The 13210-nt window shown below is 47.3% G+C and overlaps 1 protein-coding gene across 6 annotated transcripts in view; it reads left to right on the forward strand.

The window, feature by feature from the left end:
* Positions 1–599: 599 nt before the first annotated feature.
* SMIM11 (small integral membrane protein 11) overlaps positions 600–13210 on the forward strand; it is a 36849-nt gene continuing 24238 nt past the window's right edge. For 4 of the 6 annotated variants that reach the window (XR_010125253.1, XR_010125252.1, XM_063659678.1 and 1 more), the window contains exons 1-3: positions 956–1060; positions 4918–5028; positions 10977–11143. Coding sequence is in view for 4 of the 6 variants with exons in the window: in XM_063659678.1 (XP_063515748.1) it covers positions 5017–5028; positions 10977–11141 (177 nt within the window). In the remaining 2 variants the exon portion in view is untranslated. Of the gene's footprint in view, positions 707–955; positions 1061–1215; positions 1390–4917; positions 5029–10976; positions 11144–13210 lie in introns of those variants that run through there. The other 2 variants (XM_063659677.1, XM_054468877.2) reach the window with 2 other exon arrangements.

Below are 13210 nucleotides of genomic sequence, written 5' to 3' on the forward strand. Positions count from 1 at the left end.
AACCACGAAAAAATTACTTTAACCTCTGTGTCTCCATTTCCTCATTTGTGAAATGGTTATCATTATGGCACATCCCTTACAGCCTTGTTACGAGACTTAGGCAACAGCCACTAAGTGCTTAGAACAAAGCTATTTTTGTAACTTTCTCCAGGAACACTTCCCTTAACAGAACCAACCCCTCCACCCCTCAGTTTGTTCTTCCATCCACACCCTCTAACATTCTAACATAACCACAAAGAGTCCTGACGGGATTTGGAGTTACACTGCCTGGGTTCGAATCTCAATTCTGCCATTGCCATTCGCGCGTTTTCTATTGCCAGCCACCTTACTCTCCCCTGGCCTCAGTTTCCTCATCCTTAGAAGGGGAGCAGAGCACATGGTGGTAACTCCCTGCACATTCCTCTCGTTCCTTGTATTGGGTGCCCAGTTTGTGCCCTCCCATGGCGTTAGCACTGAGTGGTCTCAAACTCTGTACGCGTTTACTAAGCATGTTGACTGAAGAAATCTGGAAACCTAGTACCGCGGCACCATATCGTTACCCCAAAGGAAAATGCATGCACGCTGTCAGAGATGACGAACACTGCGTCTGGAAGCTTCTTAAGGGCACCCACGTGTCCTCAGCTGCAGACAGCAGCGAGGAGACACCCAGGGAATTCGAGACAGCGGAAGGCGGAAGGGTCCCGCAACAACCCACCCTCCAGCTCAGGTGAGCTCAGAGTGAGAACACACCGCCAGGCTTGGACAAAGGCACCTGGTCTACACCCCAGCGGCTCCCCGCCGGGGCCTACGTAGACTTCAGCCTTTAGCCACAGGGCCAAGAGCTGCGGGCCAGGGCTGCCCGCCTGAGATCACTGCGCCTGCGCACGGAGCTGCGCGCCCCAGGTCGTCTGCCCGGGCCCACTGCACCTGCGCACGGAGTAGCGCACCCACGTCTGCGGCACCGGCCCACTGCGCCTGAGCACGTAGCGGTGCATTTCGGGATGTGTAGTTTTCCCCAGCAGGACGGTAGAAGTCGTGGTTTGTGCGCGGCCAGGCGCTGGAGCCTCCGCTGTCGCGAGCAGTAAGTGTGTGACATCGGGGTAGGAGGGAGTGCCCCAAATTCCAAAAGCTCTTTGGGGTGCTGCGATGTCGCGGCCGGCCCCGCGCTCGGGTTTTCCCTCCTAGACAAAAGTCTGCCGGCTGCCGGTCGCGCCGGGGCGGGGATCCGGAAGGTGAAGGCCGCCAGGCCCCACCCGCGGGGCGCTCCTGCTGGACCTGGCCGTCGGGCGCTGTCAACCCGCTGAGCAGTGTGTTCCGGCTGGCACGTGGCCCGGGCGGGGCTCAGGATTGGTTCAAGCCTACGGTGTTGGTCCCCGGAGAGTCTAGGGAGACAAGCAATCCCCTGGAATGGTGGGGGAAGCGATGACAGCCCGTGGTCCTCATCCGCAGCTCTGGGGGAAGGGGGCAGGGTGGGGAGGGCAGGTGTTGCTCCCTGAGTGTTGGGGGAAGGGGATGGGGAGAGGACCCTGAACTGGCCCCCGGGTTACCCAGGAGGAGCTGAGGCCCAGAGAGGTTCAGCGACTCGCCCAGGGTTGCACAGCGAGCACAGGCACCGACGTTGCCTTCCGAGGCCTGGGCTTCCAGCAGGGAGAGACGCGGACACCTGTCATCGCTTCTCGGTGGATCCCTGAAATGTTGAGTTGTGGAGTCTGGGCAGCTGAGATCGGACAGGGCTGGTTGCTTGGAGGCCCAGGCCTACAAGTGTAGAGGGCCAAGTGATGCCCAAGGTTCACCTGGCAGCCCTCTTCCTGGACCTACCCCTCCTTATGACTGGGTGAAGGGTTGGGTGAAAAGGGTAGAGACCGGGAATGAGAACAGCTTCAGAAAGTTCAGACAAAGGGCACAGAATGATTCGTGGCTGGAAGGAGACAGCAAGCGATAGACTGATCCTTGAATTTGTTAGGTGTGCCAAGAAGAAAAAGTATTAATAGATCGTGGACGACACATTATCCATATTGCTTTAGTTGGTCTAACCAAAATAAGCGAATAGCTTTTTTGTTTCTAAGAGAAACCTGACAAAGGAAGACAGGGTGTTTTTGCGGTGAAGGAAATAGAAATATTTGGAGTTGTATCTAAGCCACTTGTTATTTTTGTGTTTTAAGCTAAGATCATGGATAGGTCCAGGGAAAGTTAAAAATTTCCCGCACTTCATAGATTTTATGCCCCTCAAAAACATCCCCACCTTGTTGGCTTTTGCAGTTCAACCTTCAGATACCAGCTCCCTCGTTTCTAATATTGCATCAGGTGTACATATGGCAGCAGAGCAAATAGCTTACTGATGCTTTTAGCTTTTTTCTTCTCATTTGCAAAAGACTCTATGAAAATGGCTGGCTTGGGCATGTAATTGAAGGGAGGTGGGGAAAAGTGGTAATTCAGAGGCAGTGGGTGGGAATGAGCAGGTCACATCAGGGTGGTTCACCCTCTTGACTCGCACCTCACCACAGCCCTTCTGCTACTATTGCAGATTGACTCTAAATATGTTTCTTTCCTAAAGAGCTTGAATTTTATCACTCCAGGTATGAAGTTGAGGCAGCTGCCAGTATATTTTGGCAGTCAGGTTCTGTGATATCAGAGAGGATGGTGAATTGTGAATTCCAGAGTTGCAGAATTGTTGTTTAGATTCTGATTTTTTAAATGACAGCACTTTGGTTTGGAGGGTTAATGACTTACCCCAGGTCATAAGCCACACCATGTTGCCACCAAGAGTAGAGCTCAGATCTCCAGTTGTCCTGGTCCTCAGGCTACTGATCTTTATTCCCTGCCCTGCTATCTTGGAATGACTGCATTTTGCCCTGGATGTCACTAGCCTGTATCCTTCAGCTTGGCATGTCCAGTCATGGAAGGAGAGAGATTTAACGTAACAACAATGGCTGACATTCAGTGCTTTCTGTGTGCTGGCCATGGTGCTTAGTGTTTACAGTCTAATCTGCAAGAGAATTTACAGATGGATAAGTTGAGGCTGAGAGAGGCCAAGTGACTTGTCCAAGGTCACACTGCTAGTGAACATAGCACATGTTTTCCAGAGGGCCAGACCACTGGATGTTTTTTCATTCATTTCCTCCTGTAAGATCGTTGAACCTATTTCTCATTCTTGACTTTGGGAATCAATATTCTACATACATCAATTCACTGGGTATGCAGTTTTGCCTCAGAAAATTTTGAAGGAACAGCCAGACTCATCTACTATATTTGTATACAACTCAATTAAAGCAGGAATTGTAAAAATAAAATTTATAAGACTTCTAACATTTTAATATACAACATAGCTAATCACTAAGATTACTAGAGATACTCAAAATGAAAATTGTAGCAACAGGTTATAACATGTCAGGAATATATTTCTCTAGTGCAGGTCAGAATCTGCTGCTCCTTAAAGACAAGTGGGCCATTTACCCATGAAGGTAACGAGCACATTCAGCCACCATCATTACAGTTAAACAGATCTATGATTTAAATTCCTATCGCTACCTTATCTGACTTTGAAAAAGTCATGGGGAAAACTTGGCTACCTTGTGCCAACTGCTAACTTGTTTTCAAGATATTATAATCTTGAATAGATGGGGGATGAACTTTTTATACTTAGATAGCTTTGTAATTGAAAGTTTGTGTAAAAACATCTTGCCTAAAGTTCATCTTATCCCCATTCTAAAGGCCTTTGAAATTGTCAGCCACTTTTCTTAATTATGACGGTAAGTACATTTCAAGAGAAGTGTTCCCCTGACTTTTGAATGCAAAGCTCTCTGCCTGTGTCAGGATGGTGCCGAGGTTAAAGCCCTGGAGCCAGACTGGCTGGGTTCGAATCCCAGGCCCACCTGTGAGACCCTCGATGTGTTACTTAAATTTTATTTCCTCCTCTCTAAAGTGGAGGCAATAAGCTGTTTTATGGGGTAGTTGTGAGGGCTACATGCCTTAACTCATCTAAGCACTTTAGCCAATTTTTGTATCTGACACAAAGAAGTTAAACTATGATTATTGTGCTATAAAGCATTGGATTTCAGAAAAAGTAGGGGCACTAAACACCATCTGCTTGACACCTTTCTTCACTTGCAGATGGGACTGAAGCCCTAGAGGGAAGTCACTTACCAGAGGGTGTAGGTTCTTCATCCAGAGCTCAGGTCTTCTTGGGGTATGTGTCATATTCTAAGAGTAGTGACCTACAAGGTCCTGGAGCGAATCCCAAGGCTTGGGCTGCCGGCCCTGCCTTCTCACTTCCATATGCCATGGTGTGGCATATGACCTGGGGTAACATCCTCTGAACCAAAGTGCTGTCATTTAAAAAATCAGAATCTAAAGAACAATTCTGCAACTCTGGAATTCACAATTCACCATCCTCTCTGATATCACTTCCTTCCCTACCTTCTACTAGGTCTCCCTCAAGCTTTAGAGAAAATTCTGCATCTGAATTGCATCCGACAATTTTTCTGCCCTGTCACTTATTCCCTTGCTCCCAGATAATCTTCGAAAAACCAAGATGAGCTTAATTAACAAATTAACACTCAGAGGACTTGACAAAGACACTCACTCCCAAACCAGCTTGTGTTTAGGTCTGGAGGCAGGTGGAGGGACAGATTTTGGACTTGGGCCCTTAGGTTCACAGATGAATGGGATGGGAGCCCATGTCCCCTCAGGAGCGGCGCTGTGCTGCTGGAGGCTACAGAGAGCTGCTGAGGAGAGCTTTCTGCTTAGCAAGGGTCAGGCCTGTCTGGGCCCTCGCCCAACCCACTTCCCACCAGTCTCTCAATCGCCTTGTCAGGACACAGCCCGCCTCTCTGTGGAGCTCACTTTCTGTTCACATGCCCTGTCTCCATCAAAGGGACATCTTTCTAAGGTGGTCTGCCCTAGGAACTCCAAATTGACCTGTTTTTTCTTCCTGCCCAGATCAGACCTTCCAGCTCCCTGGACCTGACCTTCCAGCTGCCTCTTATGTACTTGTCTGTTGGGGGCTTGTGTTGATCAGGAGTGAATTCACAGTCTACCATGAATTGGAAGGTGAGTATAGTTTTAAATATTTATGGCTTGGGGTTTTTTCTTCCTCCTGATTGTGAAAATTCAGAATAACAGTTCTACACCTGTAGATTGATTAAAAAGAAGAAGTAGGTGAAAGCATAATATTTATGTTTCATTTTAAGTTAAAACATAAATGTACATTTATTTGCTGGACTTCTGGAAGAAGGCCAGGCCTTTTCTTCAAGTGTGCATTCACTAACTTCAAATCTTCCTCACTTTTCTTACAAAAACTATACCTTTAAAGCTTTACCTGCAATTTTGCATTGTGCTTTCTTTTTTTATACATTTTTCTGTAGAGATAGGGCTCCACTATATTGCCCAGGCTGGTCTTGAACTCCTGGGCTCAAGCAGTCCTCCTGCCTGAGCCTCCCAAAGTGTCGGGATTACAAGAGTGAGCCACTGTGCTCGGGCCATTTTGGTTCCTTTAAAGTAGATGCAGTGGACTGAATGTGTGTGTTTCCCCAAGTTCATATGTTGCAACCGTGGTGCCCAGTGTGATGATATTTGGAGTTGGAGCTTGTAAGAGGTAATTAGGTGATGAGGCTGGAGCCCCAATGTTTGGAATAGTGACCTTATTAAAAGGGCTCCAGGGAGCTCTGTTACCCTCTTTCTGCCATGTTGGGGGTACAACAAGAAGCCAGCCATCAGTAGCCTGGAAGACGGCTCCGCTAGACACCCCCTGTACTGCGCCCTGATCCTCAGGCTTTCAGCCTTTCGAACTGTGACGAGTACCTCTTTAATAAGTCACCCAGTCTGTGGTCCTTTGTTCTAGGAGCTGAATTGACTAAGACAGTGGATTAAGATCTTATGAGCAATGTATACACAAAATCTTTCCAGTGTTTCATACTCTTCCCTAATCTTTTACAGTTGTCTTGCCAACAGCGTTTTTTTTCCAACTCAAACTTGAGTCTTTCAAAGTATTCAACTTAGTTTTCATAAAAGCTTTTGCTTTACACAGTCATATTTCACAAGCGTAATGTTTAAATAAGTTATGGAACATAGCATCAAGTACAACTTAAATAAACTGCTTGGCGAGTAAAGACACCTGACCCCTGTGAAACATTAGATTCAACTGGTGGGAGCAGAAGTTCAAGGGCAGCCAGAGAGTAGGTCAGCAATCAGGTTTCACCGGGGGAAAGGAGAATGTCATTTTAAGTCCTGGAAGTCAACAAGGTGAGGTGGAGGTTGTTTAAGAGAGCAGCCACTAAAATATGTTTATTGTAGTCACTTTGCAAAGTCTAATATCAAGCAAAAATCGTACATTGTCTCACCATCTAGAAATGGCTACTATTAACAATCTCGGTATATTCATCTTTTTCTGTATATATGTGTGGCATGTTTTCATGCATAGGATCTTATTGTATGTGTTTTTTCAATTATTATAAGCATTTTCTTCAAAACATCCAGTGGTTTTCTATTGCAAGGAGAAACTGGAAAGGTCTGGAAGCAGGATCAGGGAGCCAGGAAGGTAGCTTTCCCATCTTCCCCAGCTCTGTGGGGTGAGGGGCTTGGCAGGCCCTGCAGGAGGGCTGAGGGCCCAGGAACTGGTATAAGTTAATGATGCAGAGTGAGTGTTCTGTGAAGGGTGGGAAGATATAGGAGAGTTTGTTTAGCATGCCTTGAGGATCAGAGCTCACAGTGAAAAGGCTGGGAAGGAAAGAAGAAGCAGTGAGAGGATGGAGCGGGGAAGGAGCGGAAAGCAGTGTGGGGTGAGGTTTAGGGAGGCCGTTCGCCCACTGCAGTGGCTGAGTCAGTAGAGGAGAGAGGCAGGAACTGGTATTAAGGGCCAGCGTTCAACGCATTAAACCTAATGCCTCAAGGCAGTGTTTCTCACCCCTGAGCACTAGTTCAGGCAAGGATTTCGAGCCCCACTCCCAGAGTTTCTGATTGGGTAGATCTGGCTGGGGCCTGAGAATTTGCACTTCTCACAAGTTCCAGGCGGTGCTGGTGCACACTGGTCGAAGGCAATGCATGGGGAGTTTTCCTCTTTAATTGTAGAGTGACACCAACCCACGTGACCACTCGGGCCAGTCTTGCTTGTGACAGTTTTTTCTGCCATCAGGAACAAAATCTGCCCAAACCTTCCCAGCTTCTGCACCAGGAAAGTGGCTACCAGGGAGCAGCTTCGTGTTTAAACACAGCCCCATCTCGTGTAGTGTTAGAAAGGAATGGCCCCAGGCTGGGTGTGGTGGCTCACGCCTGTAATCCCAGCACTTTGGGAGGCCGAGGCAGGCAGATCACTTTGAGCTCAGGAGTTCGAGACCAGCCTGGACAATGTGGCGAAACCCCGTCTCTACAAAAAAAATACAAAGATTAGCTGGTCATGGAGATGCGTACCTGTAGTCCCAGCTACTCGGGAAGCTGAGGCTGGAGAATTGCTTGAGCCTGGGAAGTGGAAGTTGCAGTGAGCTGAGATCATGCTCCTGCACTCCAGCCTGGGTGACAGAGTGAGACCCTGTCTCAAAAGAAAAAAGAAAGTCATGGCCCTGATTGCAGACAGCTGCGGAAGGTGGACGGTTCAGTAGCCCCCAGTGCGTCTGATGGCCTTCCCCGTCTGGCTCAGTGGGCCATGGCCGGCAGCGACAGTCAACAGTGCTACCTGTGCATTAGCAACAAGTATGGCCTCATTATTTAAAAACTTAGTTATTCTCATTTCACAGGTATTGGGGTTTTGTTTTTAAAAATTAATATAGATCTAGGCCAGGCATGGTGGCTCACCCCTGTAATGGAGGCTGAGGTGAGAGGATCACATGAACCCAGGAGTTCAACACCAGCCTGGGCAACATAGTGGGACCCCAGCTCTACAAAAAATCAGAAAAAATTAGCTGGGGATGGTGTCACGTGCCTGTAGTCCCGTCTACTCGGGAGGCTGAGGTGGGAGGATTGCTTGAGCCTGGGAGGTCAGGGCTGTGGGAAGCCGTGATCATGCCACTGTACTCCAGCCTGGTTGGAGTCTCAAAAAAATATTCATATAGATCCAGCCTACCCTGGCAGCGTTCATTTTCCTCCCTGAAGGTCTGTATGTTTCAAGAGATGTAAGGGGTTTGTTAAAAGGAAATTGGAGCAAGGGGTTTCATACCACTGAAGGTTAGTGCCTAAGAGAGGGCAGGAAGGGGGCCCTGGAGCCCTTTGCTTTACCCTGTGAATGTTCTTGACCTCTGCTGCCCTTGTGCTGCGTCCTTCTCAGTCCACACTTCTGCCTCTTGCCGTGCCTCTCCACTGCCTGTAAAACAAAGTGAACACTGAAGCCTCCCACCAGGGTCCACTGGCTGATGTGTTTCCATTTCCATGGGTTTTCTAACTTCTGGATGAGAGAGTACATTCCTGCAATTGCTAAAGCTAAGTTTCCTATCTGGATTGTAGATAGCTATGGGCAGTAATGTGGGGCTTTGTTATATTAGTAATAGGGCCCCGGCAGGATACAGTGGCTCACACCTGTAATCCTAGCACTTTGGGAGGCCGAGGTGGGCGGATCACGGGTCAGGAGTTGGAGACCAGCTGGCCAACATGGTGAAACCCTGTCTCTACTAAAAATACAAAAAATTAGCTGGGCATGATGCCGCATGCCTGTAATCCCAGCTACTCGGGAGGCTGAGGCAGGAGAATTGCTTGAACCCAGGAGGTGGAGGTTGCAGTGAGCTGAGATGGTGCCATTGCGCTCCAGCCTGGGTGACAGAGCAAGACTCTGTCTCGAGAAAAATAATAATAATAATAAGACCCCATTGGTTTATTCGGAGAGACTGAGAAAGCTGGAAGAGAGTAGCTTTTCCCAGTGTGAGTCATTGCCTCAGGTAGCCTGGAAAATCCTAGCAAACAAAAAGAAGTTTATTCAACAACATTCTTTTCATAGCTGGTTTGTATGCATGGCATCAAACCTTCACCTCTAAAATGTGAACCTTCAAGAAAACAGGATTTCAGGGTTTACTGGAGGGAGGGGATTAGCCTAGGTCTCAGGGAAGAAGAGCCTGGAAACGAAGTCAATGTTTAAAGCTCCTTATATTTACCAGAGTAAAAGTTGAAAAGTTTCACTTTCGGAACTTTTTCAGTCTTTTATACTGATGTCAGAGTGATCTTTCTGAAGTGTATGTGTTGTGCTTATTCTTTACTGTTAAAACGATTTCATCGTTGAAAACTATTAGCTAATTACTGAGTGTTCTTGTGTTCTTACTGTTTTAGTAAAATTGAAACGATTTAAGTATTTGCATCCCTGCCTCCTCCCATGATTTTCAGTGTATTTCTATCATATTGTGCTATATCCTTCTGCAAATATCCATACATAACCAGTTAAATGATTTCAGAGGTAGCGAGTCCAGTTGCCTCTGGAAAATCCAGTAGCCAAGCCATAGTGTATTTGCATATTTTAGTTGTGAAGTGGAGGGGCGTGAGGAATGAATCATATATAGTACGGGACAGTGTGATGCTACAGAGTTGGGCTTTGGAGCATTTGGAGCTGGGTCAGGCCCTGCCTCACTGACTGCTGGCCTCCCCGCCTCTGCATTTTCTCAGTTCCACCGCAGTCAGGGCGAGCCATCTGCTCGTGGAGGTGGCTAAGGGCAGAAGGGAAAGAGCCGCGTAAGGCACTTTACATGCCGTGAGTTCCCAGTCTACAGCAGCTGATGCTACAGCTTCTAACCGTGAAATCCACATCTAGTTCTGAGTCATAAAGAGTTTCGATACAATCATAGGAACATTCATCTACATACATTGTGATTTTATGAATTTCAGTTTATTGAAAATCAGGCATCAGTGGAAGGGAGACTGGCCCTGGGGTTAGAATGTCCTTCCAACTGGCTCCTCATGAGGGAGCTGTGGGACCCCTCAACTTCTCAACCTCCAGGAGCTCTTCTTTCTTTGCTCATATAACCAGCGGGTCGACTAGGTCCCCTTGAAAGTTCTTTTCAGCCCCCCGGTTCTGTGAGCATATTGTACACACTAACTAGGTTCAGATCAACTTCGGTTAGACTATTAGAGGGAGATGCATATGTATCCCCCACAGTGGAATCTCATTGGTATTTCATATAATAAGTGATTGACAGAAATAAGGACTTCATTGGGATAAAATCCTACCTGGTCCTCTAAAATAATGATTGATCAGCCAAAGCATACCTTTTCACTATTTGGGAGGGAATTTTTAATCACACAAAAAGCACATAATTATCATTCAGGTCATACTAACCATGTGTATGGAACTAATATTTGCTTTGAGGTACTATTGCAATATATAGAATTTCACACAAAAAACCTACTAGTGCAAAGAGTGAGTAATTCAAATCCATAGTTTTTCCCTAGACTTTATTTTAGTGAATGGGGTTGCAAGGGCAGTTAGTAAGCAGCTCTGTTTTAATGTTTTGAGTTCTGTTGTGTTTTATTTTACCATCAAGTGCCAGTGCTAATGAGTCTCTAGAAACAAGAGAAAATCCCAGAGTACTAAAGCTGTAGTTTCCAGAAGCAAGGTCTGATTCACCCTTACTTTGTAGATGAAGGGGCAGGAGCTCAGAAAGAAAGGAGCTCATTGCCTGACCCAGGTTACACAGTCAGTCGGTGATAAAGTAGAGCTCTGACCCAGGCCTCCGGACTCCAGCTCCTTTCACTGGATCTGGCTGCTGCCTCAGAAGTAAGGGCCTGGGTGATCAGCAGGTTGCAGGGTTGAGCTGTGAGAGACCAGAGTCCCCACGCCTGTAGATGACCGGTGGTCCCCTCCATGAAGCCAGTCGCAAGCAAGCAGCAAAGAGCAGAGCTGTAACTTGACTGTTGGCCCCATGGGGATAGAGACCTTTTCTGCTTTGTCTCCAGTGTAGCCCCAGCCCCCTATCCTCATGCCTGTTGCAGAATAGGTGCTAAGTAAATATTTGTTGACTGAAGGATCATAAAAGAAACCTCCCATATCAATGATGGAACATTTAGTTAGCATGGCTTCTTTCCTCTTGAAGGTTCTTGAGCACGTGCCCCTGCTGCTGTATATCTTGGCAGCAAAAACATTAATTCTCTGCCTGGCATTTGCTGGAGTGAAAATATACCAAAGAAAAAGGTTGGAAGCAAAACAACAAAAACTAGAGGCTGAAAGGAAGAAGCAATCAGAGAAAAAAGATAACTGAAGGTGAGTCCACAGTACCCAACCTTGCAAATGGGAGCTGGCCAGTGGGTTGGGGTGACCAATCAATGAACAAGAGAGGTCTGAGACTTCCCTGTCCGTCGGGTCTGAAGGGCTGCATGGGGAGCATGTGGCCTCACCTGTTCTCTAAGGTAGAACTGCTCCATAAAGGGCCAGGTGTGCAGATCCTGGTCCTGGGATGTCAGTGCTGCTGAGCCAAGGTGCACGGAGGATTAGTTCATCCTTCTTGAAACCTGCAGTGGCAATGGTTCTTGACAGGTATTGGGTTAAGAATTGAGGACTCAGTGACAGCTGTGGACCTTCTTCCCAGAGAAGCACACATACTGAAACCATCTGCATTTGTGTGTAGGGAGAAGTTTGCAGATGTGGGGAGTCACAGGTCATTTGAAATTCCAAGATTAAGAAACCCTGTTATCTTTAAGATAAAGTCTGACTCCATGGTATGACAAATAAATCCCTTCCCAGTCTGGTCTTAACCCAGACCTCATTTGCCACTTGTGCCCACTCCCCATCCGCCTGCAGGCTGTTCCTCAGCCACCATGGCCTTTGGCCTTGCTTATTAGGTTTTTCCCAAGGACCTCCTCACCAGGCCTGAAGGTACACTCATCATTGTCATCCAGTGCCTATCACAGTGCACACTGGTGGGCTTAGAACATACTTGGGGAGTTACAATACATCAAGGCACCAGAAAGTTCCTGTTAAGCCCCTGTTACAGATTTAACACATGACAATTCACAGTTACCTTGATTCCAGTGTGTTGATACAGTTTCTTCACTTTGCAGGTTGAGTTCTGTACTTTAAAAATCAGGGGATTCAGCCAGGTGTGGTGACTCATGCCTGTAATCCCAGTGCTTTGGGAGGCAAAGGTGGGAGGATCACTTGAGCCAATGAGTTCAAGACCAGCCTGGGCAACATAGTAAAACCCTGTCTCTACAAAAACTTAAAAAAAAATTAAAAAAATTAAAAAGCGTAGCCGCACACTTGTTGGGTGTGGTGGCACATGCCTGTAGTCCCAACTACTCGGGAGACTGAGGTGGAGGATTGCTTGAACCCAGGAGTTCAAGGCTGCAGTGAGCCATGATCACACCACTGCACTCCAGCCTGAGTGACAGAGCGAGACCCTGTCTAAAAAAAAAAAAAGGATTCAAATATGGTGGTGGTGGGGTTCTAGATCTCTGGTTCCCAAACCTGGCTAATGATCAGAATTGCCCAGGTGTTTGTTTAAATGAAGATTCCCAGGCTTCAGCCCAGAGAGATTCCATAATGGCTCTGGTTAGGTTTGGGTGTCGGTTTTTTGTTGTTGTTTTTAAGATAGGGGATCCTACTCTGTCATCTAGGCTAGAGTGGTGCAGTGGCACAATCTCGGCTCCCTGCAGCCTCCGCCTCCTGGGCTCAAGCAGTCCTCCCACCTCAGCCTCCCGAGTAGCTAGGACTACAAGAGCATGCCACCACACCCGGCTAGGTTTTTAAAACAATTTTTAGTAGAGAAGGGGTCTTGCTGTGTTGCCCAGGCTGGTCTTGTACTCCTGGGCTCAAGCAATACTTTCGCCTCAGCCTCCTGAAGTGCTGAGGTTACAGGTGTGAGCCACTGTGCCCAGCCTCTGTTCTTTTGAAAACCCATTAGATAATCCTTAGGTTGTCTTCTCAGCAACAGGTCATTGTGGGAACCACTGGGCTAGGTGACCTCCCAAACCCAGCCCACTCTGAGATTCCATGCTTCCGTCAGTAGGAATTCCCTTGCAGTGCCATCAGACTTGTTGAGGCTAAAGACCTACTGATGAGGAATAGTAGCAACACCTACTAAGTGGTTATTCTGTGCTGGGGACTTTGCTAAGCATTTCATACACAACTGTGTTATTCAGCCCTGATGACTCTGTGAGGCATGTTCAGATTGAAAGAATGTCTCACTCTACGTGGTTGAAGAACAGAGTCAGAAATTGATCCCAGGTCAAATGCATTCAATCAGCATGGCCAAGCCCAAGCTGTGCTACCTTCCTGAATACAGGCAAGTGAGCTCGTAGGGACGCTTCACTCTCTGTTACTCACCACTTC

This window comes from Pongo pygmaeus, chromosome 22, assembly GCF_028885625.2.
Source record: "Pongo pygmaeus isolate AG05252 chromosome 22, NHGRI_mPonPyg2-v2.0_pri, whole genome shotgun sequence".
Lineage (NCBI taxonomy): Eukaryota > Metazoa > Chordata > Mammalia > Primates > Hominidae > Pongo > Pongo pygmaeus.